We start from the raw sequence: 11,893 nt of genomic DNA, 5'->3' as shown, positions 1-11,893 counted from the left end.
GGGGATCATTCAATATTCCCTTTTGTTGTTCAGTGAAATCATCCCATGTGAAGAGACAACTGATTTAATTAAAGTTCAAATTAGTAACTAAATAGTTTTTTACATTTCTTTTGGAAGGATTTAATTATTTGCAATTATGTATACTTATGATAAGATTTATGTTTCTGTCTCCATATGATATGGTAAATATATAATACTATTAATTTGCATATATTTCCGTTAATTCCAATATATTCCCGTTAATTCCCACGGAAAATTTCCACCTCTGAATATTCCCCACAATGTGCAACCCCAATCCTAGTTAGGTTTAGGGTTACTGCAAGTAGTTACACTGTACTTACATTATAGCTACAGTGTAATTTCAAGAGCACCTTCAGACAGTATTCATGATCAATGTACAGAAGAAAAAACTGTAGCATGATTACAAAATAATTTATTGAAAAATAAGAAAAATGTGCAGATCAAATAAAATGTGAAATCCTTCCAAAAACATAAAAAAGCAACAGCTTATAAAACTCAATTTTATTGGATTCATATTATTCTGTTTATTTCAAATTTCAACAGTTTATTACTGTAATAATTGATCTGTAGTTTACAAAATATACAACTTTCTAGCTTCAAACTCAACTCGGAACATCGAAGACAGTTCCTTTGTTTTTTTCCCCATTGTTCCTCTCTAATCAGTGACTGATTTAGACCTGGGACACCAGGTGGGTGCAATTCATTATCAGGTAAAACAGAAAACCAGCAGGCTCCAGACCTCGTAAGGTAAGAGTTGAATACCCCTGATCTAGAACATAAGTAAACATCTAAACTGAATTTTAAGGAACTGGACAACTTATGAATTTTTGACAGACCAGTCTAGAATCTTGTGGTCCCTATTTACATGCTTTATACTGGGTGGCCCTTTAAGTCTATCATTCAGTCATTCTGATCAATATTGATAGTACTTCATTTATAAAATATATTATATTCACTTTTTCTTTCTTTCAACTACAATAGTAATGCCAAAAACGTCTAGAGAGACACAAGCTCATGTACAGTACTGCACATCAGATCTACTGTTGAATACAACAGCAAAAAGCTGTGCATTGGAGCCCCATGCAAACAACATAGAACACTTTGTGATTAAATAAACAATAAAATCATAGCAAATAGTAATCAGACTTTTTTTTCTGAAAATTGAGTAACAGCCCATACCTCTTGTTCGTTACTCATATATCTATTGATTAGTAGACTATTTTACTAAGTCATGGTGATATTATTCACCAATAGTTACACAAACAGAAATGCTTCAAAAATTATTTTGTAATGTCAAGAAAGGATATGTTAGTAATCTTTTCTCTGAAGATAAAATAAATATATTAAGAGGCATTATAAATCAAAGAATAAAAACATGCAAAGGTTGAACAGCAGCATAGACGAGATCTAAAAACCCAGAGCTTTGCAAAATAAACTAGAATTCGTTCCAAATGGTACCCTATTCCCTATATAGTGCACTACTTTTGTCCAGGGCCAATAGGGCTTGGTCAAAAGTAGTGTACTATTTAGGGAATAGCGTGCCATTTGGGATACATTCCTAATCACCACCTGGAGAGAAGAGTCCCTTGGAGCCAAATTGTGTCATGCTTGGCCGGTGTTACTCATTGCACTATATCAAGGAGTCTGATCCACTGCATCCTACGACATGGAATATATAATATGTAATAATCAAAATTAACACTGACAGTAAGACAGCATGAGGCATCAATTCCATGTGGACTAGTATTAAAAAGTTTTAAAAAATAAAACTAAAATAATTTCCTAAGATTATTATTATCAGCAAGAGCAGCTAATAAATATTCAAAAGCAACAAAAATGATTGGCACATGCTTTTGTACAGTGATTAATCTTTCCAATTATTGCAACTATTGAAGTACAAATAACTGGATACATATACATAAGGACAGTGATAAATTAAGCTGAAAGATAACATATATTATTTGGCTGCCTATGACAATTCTAATCAGACGGTTTGCAAGATGTTCTGGAATCATTCTGGAAGATTCTTTATTGTTCTTGTGAGAGGGATGATGCTGCTTGTATAGTACCAAGTCTACCGTTCACTTGAACTGTTTTTGTGGGGGCATTGACCTGAATAAAATAGATGAAACATGAAAACCAGTGTTATTTTTGTACCAATTAAATAATGCCTGACATTGAGTTAAAGTTAAGAGTTCAGATCATGCAAGAAGTAGACTATTTTGTGAAGAATGGAAGTGTTTTTATTGTATTTCTCTCATTGATTAATCTAACGGAACAATACATTGCTCAAGTTGCACAGCCCCACAGACTGTGGAACTACGTGATGGAATCTTGGTCTCCAGCTAGCACAGAATGTTTCCCAGGAGTTCTTTGTTCCGTCACAGACATGTTGCAACAAAAGACAAGGTAATACTAGGTGAGAAATGGTGGGTAGTCGCCTGGCTGGTGAGTTCCCATATGAGTGCATGCACAAAAGGTCATTTATGATCACCTCCATTTGCTCTATCTGAAAACATGGAATTGACAACCTGTAACTTGATGACAAAACTCGCTCCCAATAACTGTCTCCCTCTTTTGTGGTGTTGCTATTGTATTGTTAGTGTGGTTGCCTGCAGTACAGAAGATACTCTACCTTCTTCAGGCGATCAGCTGCAGAGCCAGAGCGGATGGCCTCAAGCATTGCATCCCGGGCCAGAGCGGGATTCCCCCCAGCCCCCAGGGGCACCCCCATCATAGTGGGCTTGGGCCGAGTGGAGGGAGGGCCAGGAGGAGGAGGAGGAGGGAGCATAGAGGGGGGTGGAGGAGGCACAAATGGAGGAGGGGGAGGCATGGCAGGGAAGGCATCACACAGAGTTCTGTTCTCCTCCTCAGTCTTCCTCAACTTGTCAAGCTCCTCTGCAGGCTGGGATATGGTCTGTGGAGCGTAGAGAAGGGAACAATGGTAGTCCAGATACATAGACCCACTTGACGGCTGCTTTCACATGCACGCACGCACACACACAACTTCCCTCTTATACCTTGTTAACCCCAGTGGTTTACTAGGTAGCAAAACAAAGGTTAAAAGGCATTTCAAACAGCTTTGCAACTCTAAGTTAAGCTGTCACTATCCTGGATCTACTTTAGCTCCTCCAACTAAATTTAACAGGTAGCTAAGGAATAGAATCAAGAACTCCCATCAAACATTCCATTCTTTTTTTATCAAACCTAAATTCCACGTTATTGCCCTGAGAACCTGATTTAGTAATGCACATTTCTGAGATTCCTACTGGTGAGCTGGGCAGGAACATTCTAGAGCTCACCACATCGGGCCTCCCTCACAACTACACATTTCCTCCTCTCATTTCACCATGGTCCTTACATGAAAACAAACCACATCACATTCAAGGGGAACGCAAATAGACTCATATATAATAAACATAGTGCTGCTTGTTCTCCTGAAATGAGCTATTCACTGACATGCAACAGATCCTCTGTGCTACGTCAAGACATTGCAAAACCAATGCAAAACCCCGTCTGACTCTTGGCTATAGCTTACCTTCTTTAGCCCTGCAGAGTTACTTTGGACTCTAATGGCTGCCAGTAGGGCACATCGCTCATTCTCTTCCTCAACAAAGAACGATTTCTTCAAAGTGCTGCTTGCACTTGAGTCCGATATCTAGTCCGACAGGGAAAATCAGGTAAATTAGAAACCAAACCCCTACATTACACCCATTATAAGTAGCTGTAGACTTCCACTTAAAAAAACAAAAAAAAAACAGTGATCTTTGTGAAGTTAGCATGACGGTCTCTCCATCTCACCTTTCTAAGCCTCTCCTTCCCATCCCCACACTGGATGGCCGACATCAGAGTGGTGTGTAGCGACGTGTCCATCTGGACCGACTTCATGATCACAGGTTTGAACTTCTTCACCGGCCCAAACAGACTGACCTGCTGGGGCTCTGGGAGGTTGTTGCTGGCAGCAGCTGCAGCCGATCGCAGTGGTTCAGGCTTCTTTGCCAGGGCTGGATGACCTTTGGGACCTACTGTCTCTGATCTGCTCTGTGCAGGTGGTGGACCCTGCGAGGGCCTGGAGACGGCAGGTACCTGTTTAGTGGGGGATTGTGGTGCTGGTGGTGGGGGTGTCATCTGTGTCTGCTGTCTGGGACTGGGACTGTTGGACCCATGCTGCTTAGTGTTATTGGCCACTGTATCAGAGTCCAGTGACTTGGAGCTCCCTCCTCCACCTCGCAGGCTAGAACTGCTCCTATAACCACTCCGGTCCACTCCTTGCGTCGACTCACCAGAGACTACCTGTTTCTCTGCTGAGAGGTAGTCAGGGTAACATTTAGCACCGGCGTGATAGGATCCAGACCCAGAGCTGCTCTCCTTCTTCACTGGTACATTAGTAGATGTACCAGAGGACCGCTGTGGATTTACATGAAAGGATCGACCCTCTTTCTGATAGCCGTAACTGCCAGGTGGCTTTCTCACGGGGACAGACAACTCTGCTGTTACTTCTTGGATGTTGTCAGCTTTGGCCATGGTGGGCTTCACAACGTATTTAGCAATGGCAGAAGCTACGTACTGACTGGATGTTCTCCTGGACGGCTTGAGGAAAGAAAGGTTTCTCTTCTGATCTTGGAGAATACCAGTGTTCAATTTCATAGGCTGCTGCTGCTGCACAGGTGTCTCTGAAACTGGAACTGGGGCCTTGCCCTCTGCTTCCTGTGAGACGTCCTTTGTTACCTCAACAACATCTTTGCATGTTTCCTTAGGTGTCATCTTGGCTACAGGTTCACAGGCCTTAGGTGTTGCCTTGGCTGCAGGTGGGTCAGAGGCTACAACCCGTGGGGTGGTTTTAGGGACCTCAGGCTCTGGGCTCTGGGTCTTTGTGAAAGGGACAGGTCCTCTACTAGTGGGAACCGAAGGTGCAGAAGTGTCCTGCTTCTCCGTGGAGCTCCAGAAGGCTTTGGCTTTCCCCAGGAGTGGTGAGACGGAGTCATCTTTGTTGATCCCAGACTCAGAGGAACCGCCAAACTTGTTTCGGGCGATGGGGACTTTGACCATGTTACCCTGATCGTCAATTCTAATGGCACCTGTTGTCAGAGTGGCCGTGGCCTCTGCTGGCTTCTGAGGCTGGGTTGCAACTAATGGCTTGGGAGGGACGATGGTGAATGTCTTCATACCGAATCGAGAGACTGGGCTACAGGTGATTTTAATTTGTGACTGGGAGGCAGTGTGGCCTCTATAGGTAGGAACCTCTTCCTCAGGGGACTTGGAATGGCTCTCCGGGACAGTGAGAGAGCTGTTGACAGGTGAGGCTTTCCTCTCAGCTCCATCAGCGGACTCCCGTCTTTTAACTTCAACTTTAGTCTTAGAGATCACTGCTGTATGGTCTTTCCGCATGGTGCCATTGGCAAGCTTCTTCCCTGGTGATTTGAGGCGCTGCGCGGGCTGTGGTTGAGCAGAGCTGACTTTGCTGGAGCCGTCAGACATACAGGCGTTGTTGTTTTTGTTCTGTATGCCACCAACACTTGAATGATGATGACTGTGGTTCAGGTCTTTATTGTCTGTTGTTTGAGAGCTACTCATTAGTGTGGCTTGGTGATCTGTCATGCTCTGTGTCTCGTAGTCCTCCAGGACTTCATCTATGGCTGTGACTGGGACCTCCATATCCACCACAGACACTGGGATATCATTGCTCTCAGTGGACATCACGTAGGGGTGCTCTTGCACTGAAACCGCATCTATGTGACTTATATCTAGTGGACATGGACAAATGAAAATACATGTGTTAGCCGGCCTGCTTACGGACTATACAACAAATATTTATTTTGGTCCTGTGCATCCATTGTGGTTTCCAGGATGTCTCCAGTATGTAAATCATGTGCATCTGATGGACAATAAAACATGTCCACACACATGAATGTGTTCTACTAAAAGCTCACTTGCTAGATCAGCATCCAGATCAGCCAGAGTCTGGTTGAGCTGAGCGGTGAGCTCTGGGTCCTCTTCATAGATGTCGTTTGTTTTGCCTGCTTTGTCGTTGTGGCTGATATCACTGCTGTGTCTAAGGGAGGAGGGGGTAATACAAGTTAAGTTTTAAACTGTTTTGCAGGTAGCATAAAAGGAGAACTCAAGTTAACTCAAAAATGTGAAAGTTACATTTAGATGATGGTGGAGTCTGCTGCCCTTTAAATATTTATTCATAGTACTTGTGTTTTCAAGTTTATATTTCTTTCACACTTAGTTCAAGGTGTTCACTGAGCATTCCTCTGTTTTATTCATGTGTTTATTTTCTAAACTAAAACGGCATGGGGGTTATATCCCTGCTCTTCTTGGCCAAGCCAAAGAGAACATTCCTCCTGCAGACTAGGTAGAGCCTATTTTCCTGAGAAAACCCCCAGAGCCCTCACTTTAGAGCCCAGCAGATTTAAGTGACGCTGCAGACTTTGGAAGGTAGCCCCTTAGCTTCAACACATGTGGACTGCAGTGACTCAGTCAGGAAGCACTGTTGGTACAGTAAAACAGGCCTTTAAAAACAAGCCGGTGCAGAGACGTGCGAGACGTGAGATAGCTGACTAAATAGTGAGACGTGAGGCAGAACTGAGAACGAGGAGGGAGTTAGTAAATCATAGAGAGGATCTGACTCGTTGGTTGACTGGGCCATCTAAGACTAGGTACCCTTCCAATGAGAAAAGCAGCTTTAGCTAGGGTCTGCAACTAGTAGTAGTAAGTGCATAAGGGTAGGATAACTAAGAATTAATAATTGAAAAGCAGTGCTAAGTGTGCACCCTGAACATTGCTATGATAATGCAGTGAGCAGAGCAGATCAGTGGTAGCACAGCTACAGTACCTGTGTCTGGAGCCCCACGTGGCACAGCCCTCGTCACTATCACTAGAACAGTCCTTGGTGAGGGGATGGATCATGGGGTGAGAGGAGCCAGAAGAGCCCAGGGAGAGGCTCCCGTCAGGGGAGGTAGGGTGAGTGGTGTCAGAGACCGAGGGGGAGCTGACCAGGCCAGAGTCCTCAGCCATGCCCTCGGAGGCTGCATAGCCCTGGTCCTGGAAGCTGCCACTGCCACTGCTGCCCATGGATAAAGTCTCCTCCACCTCTATGTCTGGGGTCTGGGGTCCTGCCACAGAGAGCCGCCGAGAGTGCAGCCAAGCTGGGGTCCGGGTAGAGGGGTGGTAGACATGATCATCATCAACAACATAATCATCAGTATTTTCAACTGACAGAAGAAAGCTGTATAATGAATCAAAATAAGCTAATCTAGTTGCAATGTTATCTGTGGTCTATTGAGAAGAACAGTTCACAGCAACAGCATGTGCATGAGAAAGGAGGGAAGCAGAGAGGGGGAAGAGTGAGAGAAATGTTATTATACAATGTTAGCTAGACATACATTCTGAGAGACACACACACTTGTGGCTCAATGAAACCTCTACGCTGATGGGCAGGCTTAAACATACCTTATGATCCTGTACTCAGTATTTGTCATGAACGATATTGACATGTTGCATCATATACTGTAGTCCTATGGTCTCCCACTTGGCTTTGGAGCAAAACATTTAGATTGTATAACGTCTCACTTATCATCAAGCCAAAAGCAGGAGCATTAATGTATATGTTCCATTTATTAGGTTTACAGTATTATCCAGCCAGCATGCAGAGCACATCACTGAGAAGTCGTTAGAGAGATGATTTAAAGCCACCTAACCCCTGAGTGACCTTGGCTCCAGTGTGTCTGTGTCTCTGTGTGTGTGTGTGTGTGTGTGTGTGTGTGTGTGTGTGTGTGTGTGTGTGTGTGTGTGTGTGTGTGTGTGTGTGTGTGTGTGTGTGTGTGTGTGTGTGTGTGTGTGTGTGTGTGTGTGTGTGTGTGTGTGTGTGTGTGTGTGTGTGTCTGTGTGTGTGTGTGTGTGTGTGTCTGTCTGTGTGTGTGTGTGTGTGTGTGCTGGGCCTGTCAACTTCAGGCAGAGCTGTAATGGTGAAGAGAGCCTGTTCCTGGAGATCCAGTGACTCACAGAGTGGCCCTCCCAACCCTTTCCCAGCACTGGCTTAGTCATGCCAGCTGCGACCACAGCCAGCACACACACTCTCCCTAATCACCAGACACACACTGACTTTACCCAAAACAGCCAAAAACGCTCTCGCACAAAACCTCAAGCACATGCACAGTATATCCCTATCCAAAACAAAATCTGACACAAACATGAACTCATGCTTGCTCCCATCACATAAACCCAAACCATGCACAAACCAAGTCAAGACTCTCTGGCAGTAACTCTCTGTGCCAGTAACACTCTCACCCACATCCAGTCATAGACATCTATCATCTCTCTATCCACAACATACTGAAACACACTAAGCCCCATTACCAGCACACACAGAACAAAATCCCAATCACAAATAATTTCCTCATGGCCTCAATAAACAAGTGGTCTTTAAAGTCTTTAATGTTAAATGAAATGATAAAATATTAATGTTTTCATGCTTGTCCATTTCAAGGAAATCCTTTATGTCAATGACCTGTCATGCTAATTTTGCACTTGTGATGATAAACATGTTTTTAAAGTGCTTTTTTATACAATATAACACAATTAAAAACCCATATGAATGCTGATATTAACAAAGGCACTTAAAGGAGGGCTGAATATCTGGATAGGCCAATACAGAAGAGTTATTTATTTCACTCACACATCCAACTTAAAAGCTAAAAACATGTAAACAAGAGTGTCTTCTATATAGCTATCATAACTTCTCACCACTGATATGTTGTCGCAGGGAAGCTGCTTCTCACAAACCCACTAATACTAACCAATGTCCCAGGAGTTCATCTCAAAAAAAGGATGAACCCTCCACATAAAAAGGGTCATTGATTTATTGGTCACTCCTTAATGGAGACAACCAATCAGCATGCAGAGAAACAACAGCCTGGTTTCTAGATACTAACCATTACAAACACTAAGCAATAATATAGAAACCTATACCACCAGCATCAAATCATTGATTTGGAGATATCGTATGACTTTCCTTATACCCTCATTTCAAAATGTCTCCATCAATCACTCCACACTCAATACATGTATGGCTATCTCATCTGCACTTAAACAGCCTACTAAACACGCACATCCCTGTCCCCATCAGCCCTCACACATCACTCTCCTCTTAGTTCTCTACCGTACCAACCACTGTATAACTAGCTGGAATACAAAACGGCTTATACTGTATATACAGACATTTATAAAAACAAGCCACAAACACAAGGAAAAGGAAGCCACATTCCACAAGAGAGGGATTTGAAAGTGTAGAGATGGGAAAGAAAGTCAGTTCAAGGGGCAGTTCTAAGAACAGAATAAGAAGGATGGAAGGAGCAGAGGTCCAGCAGGCAGAGACGAAGGTGTAGAAGAAGCGAGGGAGGAGAGGAAGACAGTGAGAGGACGGCAGGCCAGAGAAGTCTGTCTGTCTGTTCACCGAGGCTTGGAGAACGGGAAACGGACAGGGGCACAGCAGTAGACTGTGGAGGGGAGAGGCAGAGAGAGGGAAAAGAAGACATGAGATAGAACTAGGACAGGGTAGATAAAGGTGTTCTGGAGCCCTGGAGAAAGAAGTTGCCGCTATCGCAGCCTGACAACAGAAACAGAAAATCACAACCTTTTACAGACAACAGGAGATAAAAAAAACATGGGATGAAAACCTCACAGGTTGATTAATATTGCGTCTTAAATGGCACACTATTCCCTATATAGTGCACTACTTTTGAACAGAGCCCTATAGGCCCTGGTCAAAAGAAGAGCATTATATAGAGAATAGGTTACCATTTGGGATTACAAGGAACTTTACTGTCACAACTGACTTTCAGCATTGGGCTCAGCTGGCCTGTCTGTTATAAAGGCGGCCTCATAACTGTTTAACTGACTGCAAAGGAGATGAACCACGTGGCAAGCCTGGATAGAATGTCCACATGAGCCGGACTACACATTAAGAGGGAAAACTGTGATACACACAGAGATTGATTTCAACATTTTAGTCATTTAGCAGAAGCTCTGATCCAGAGCAACTTACAGTAGTTAGTGCATACATTTTCATACTTTTTATTTTATATTGTACTGGTCCCTTCTGGGACTCAAACCCACAACCTTAGCATTGCAAGCACCATGCTCTACCAACTGAGCCACCCGGGACATTCAACATTCAACCATGAAGTTCAGGGAGGGAAGCAGCACTGAAAAAGGAGAGGAGTTAGAGGAAGACATGAAGGTTGGAAGGAGAGTGGCTGTCTTCCGGAGGGAAAGGCAGTCCAATAGAGGTCAGCTGGGATGAGAGACCTACACTGAGGGGCCTCCTCCATGTGGCTCTCTGGTGAGGCATCGGGGAAGTCTGGGTCTGAGGGAGGGGGAGGGTACGGCGGGGGTGAGGGGATGACTAACTGGGGGAGCTCCCGTACTGGGGTTCGCAGAGGTTTGAGTGGCACTGGACGCTCAGCACCTAAAGAAAAGGAAGGATGCAGCAAGCACTGGGTGTTAGAAGGGGGGAAATCAATAGGCTTGAGAAAGTTTCATTGAAAAACACGAGTTCTGTATGATCATTAAAATAAATAAAAAACAGGAAATACAACTGTTAAAAATAATATTGCCTTTGTTCATCATACTGTGCAGAATGAAATAACTTTTATTGATTTTTTTACATTAAACAATAAGCAAAATACACAAGGCAATCAATGAATGGCTACATTAACAAATTACTGAAAGCTGCTTATAACTGCTTAATGTATTTTGGAAAGTACAGTAAAGCTACTCGCTTGAAGGGAAGCTTCTCAGTAGCAATTGTGTTGCTTGCTGATCAGAGTCTCTAATCAGAGCCCCTTAAACAGAGCAGAGCAGAGATAACATCAGACTCTACACTCCAGCTAGGGGAGATAGAAATGGAGCTTCACAAAACACTCCAGGCCAGGGCCGGACTACCCCAGTTGGGGCCCGCTTTAGAAAAACAGATTTGTTTTTTTTAGGAAAACAGCTAACTTCCTGCATTTCAACACATTTTGTGTCAAAATAATTTTAAGTTTGGTAAAGCTATTCTACACATTTTGTCATGAGGCTCTGAGAATATGTTGCAATTTTAAAGCAAATTTCCTGCAATTCCACACTTTTTGTCATGGGTCAGAGAAAAATGTTGCTGCTTGATAGCTAATCTCATGCTGTTGTTCACATTTTGCCATGAGGCTGAGAGAAAATGTTGCAGTTTTAACCTTTTCACCTGTGAGTTCCAAAAACTCTAACGGTCGCCCCAGCGTGAGTTGTTTTATGCACCTGATGTCAGAATGCACTGTTCCAAAATGTGATTGATGCGCAACAGGACAGTTAACCCACGATGCCTGCTAATTATCTATAGGCTGTTTCAACTTGTCAATTTCAAATTACTTTCTAACAAGTTTTATTTTCTAACAACAGTTTGAGTTGAGGTGTGTTCCGTCTCCTCATTAATTCACATAAAAGTAACACATTTCACTGTAGCAGACAATTTATGTTTGAGGCTTTACTGAGCCGGACAAACCTCACCTCCCCAGTGTTTCCACAGATCAAATATGCAGATATTTGCGCAGTGTTACACAAACTTTTTCCCCCTGGCACATTTTCTGGCTGGCGCTCGCATTGCATTCATTGTTGTTTTCCTTACAAATAATAACTTTGGACATATGTGTGTTCCTATCAAAGTAAGTGCCTTATTTTCTGTATATCGTGTTGTCGTTTCTAATGCAGCATACAGTATATGTATGTATTGAGCATAATGTATTTACAGTTTTATTCACGTTTTCAAGTATTGGTGACAAGTAATGCATTCCGATTATTGCATAGATTGTAATGGACACCTTTGATGTATGTAAAATAC

At 43.1% G+C, this 11,893-nt stretch overlaps 1 protein-coding gene across 6 annotated transcripts in view; it reads right to left on the bottom strand.

Moving 5' to 3' along the window:
* Window positions 1-416: 416 nt before the first annotated feature.
* Window positions 417-11,893, bottom strand: part of LOC139563921 (protein cordon-bleu-like) — a 61,255-nt gene continuing 49,778 nt past the window's right edge. For 5 of the 6 annotated variants that reach the window (XM_071382949.1, XM_071382950.1, XM_071382953.1 and 2 more), the window contains 7 exons: window positions 10,337-10,492; window positions 6,860-7,172; window positions 5,952-6,073; window positions 3,823-5,765; window positions 3,560-3,679; window positions 2,657-2,938; window positions 417-2,133 (listed from right to left, as the gene is read on the bottom strand). In XM_071382949.1, coding sequence (XP_071239050.1) covers window positions 2,050-2,133; window positions 2,657-2,938; window positions 3,560-3,679; window positions 3,823-5,765; window positions 5,952-6,073; window positions 6,860-7,172; window positions 10,337-10,492 — 3,020 coding nt within the window. In that variant the 3' untranslated portion in view covers window positions 417-2,049. The remainder of the gene's footprint in view (window positions 2,134-2,656; window positions 2,939-3,559; window positions 3,680-3,822; window positions 5,766-5,951; window positions 6,074-6,859; window positions 7,173-10,336; window positions 10,493-11,893) is intronic. The other variant, XM_071382955.1, reaches the window with a different exon arrangement.

Source organism: Salvelinus alpinus, chromosome 35, assembly GCF_045679555.1.
Source record: "Salvelinus alpinus chromosome 35, SLU_Salpinus.1, whole genome shotgun sequence".
NCBI classification, from domain to species: domain Eukaryota; kingdom Metazoa; phylum Chordata; class Actinopteri; order Salmoniformes; family Salmonidae; genus Salvelinus; species Salvelinus alpinus.
Note: the sequence above shows the minus strand (reverse complement) of the source record. Positions and strands in the feature narration are given on the sequence as shown.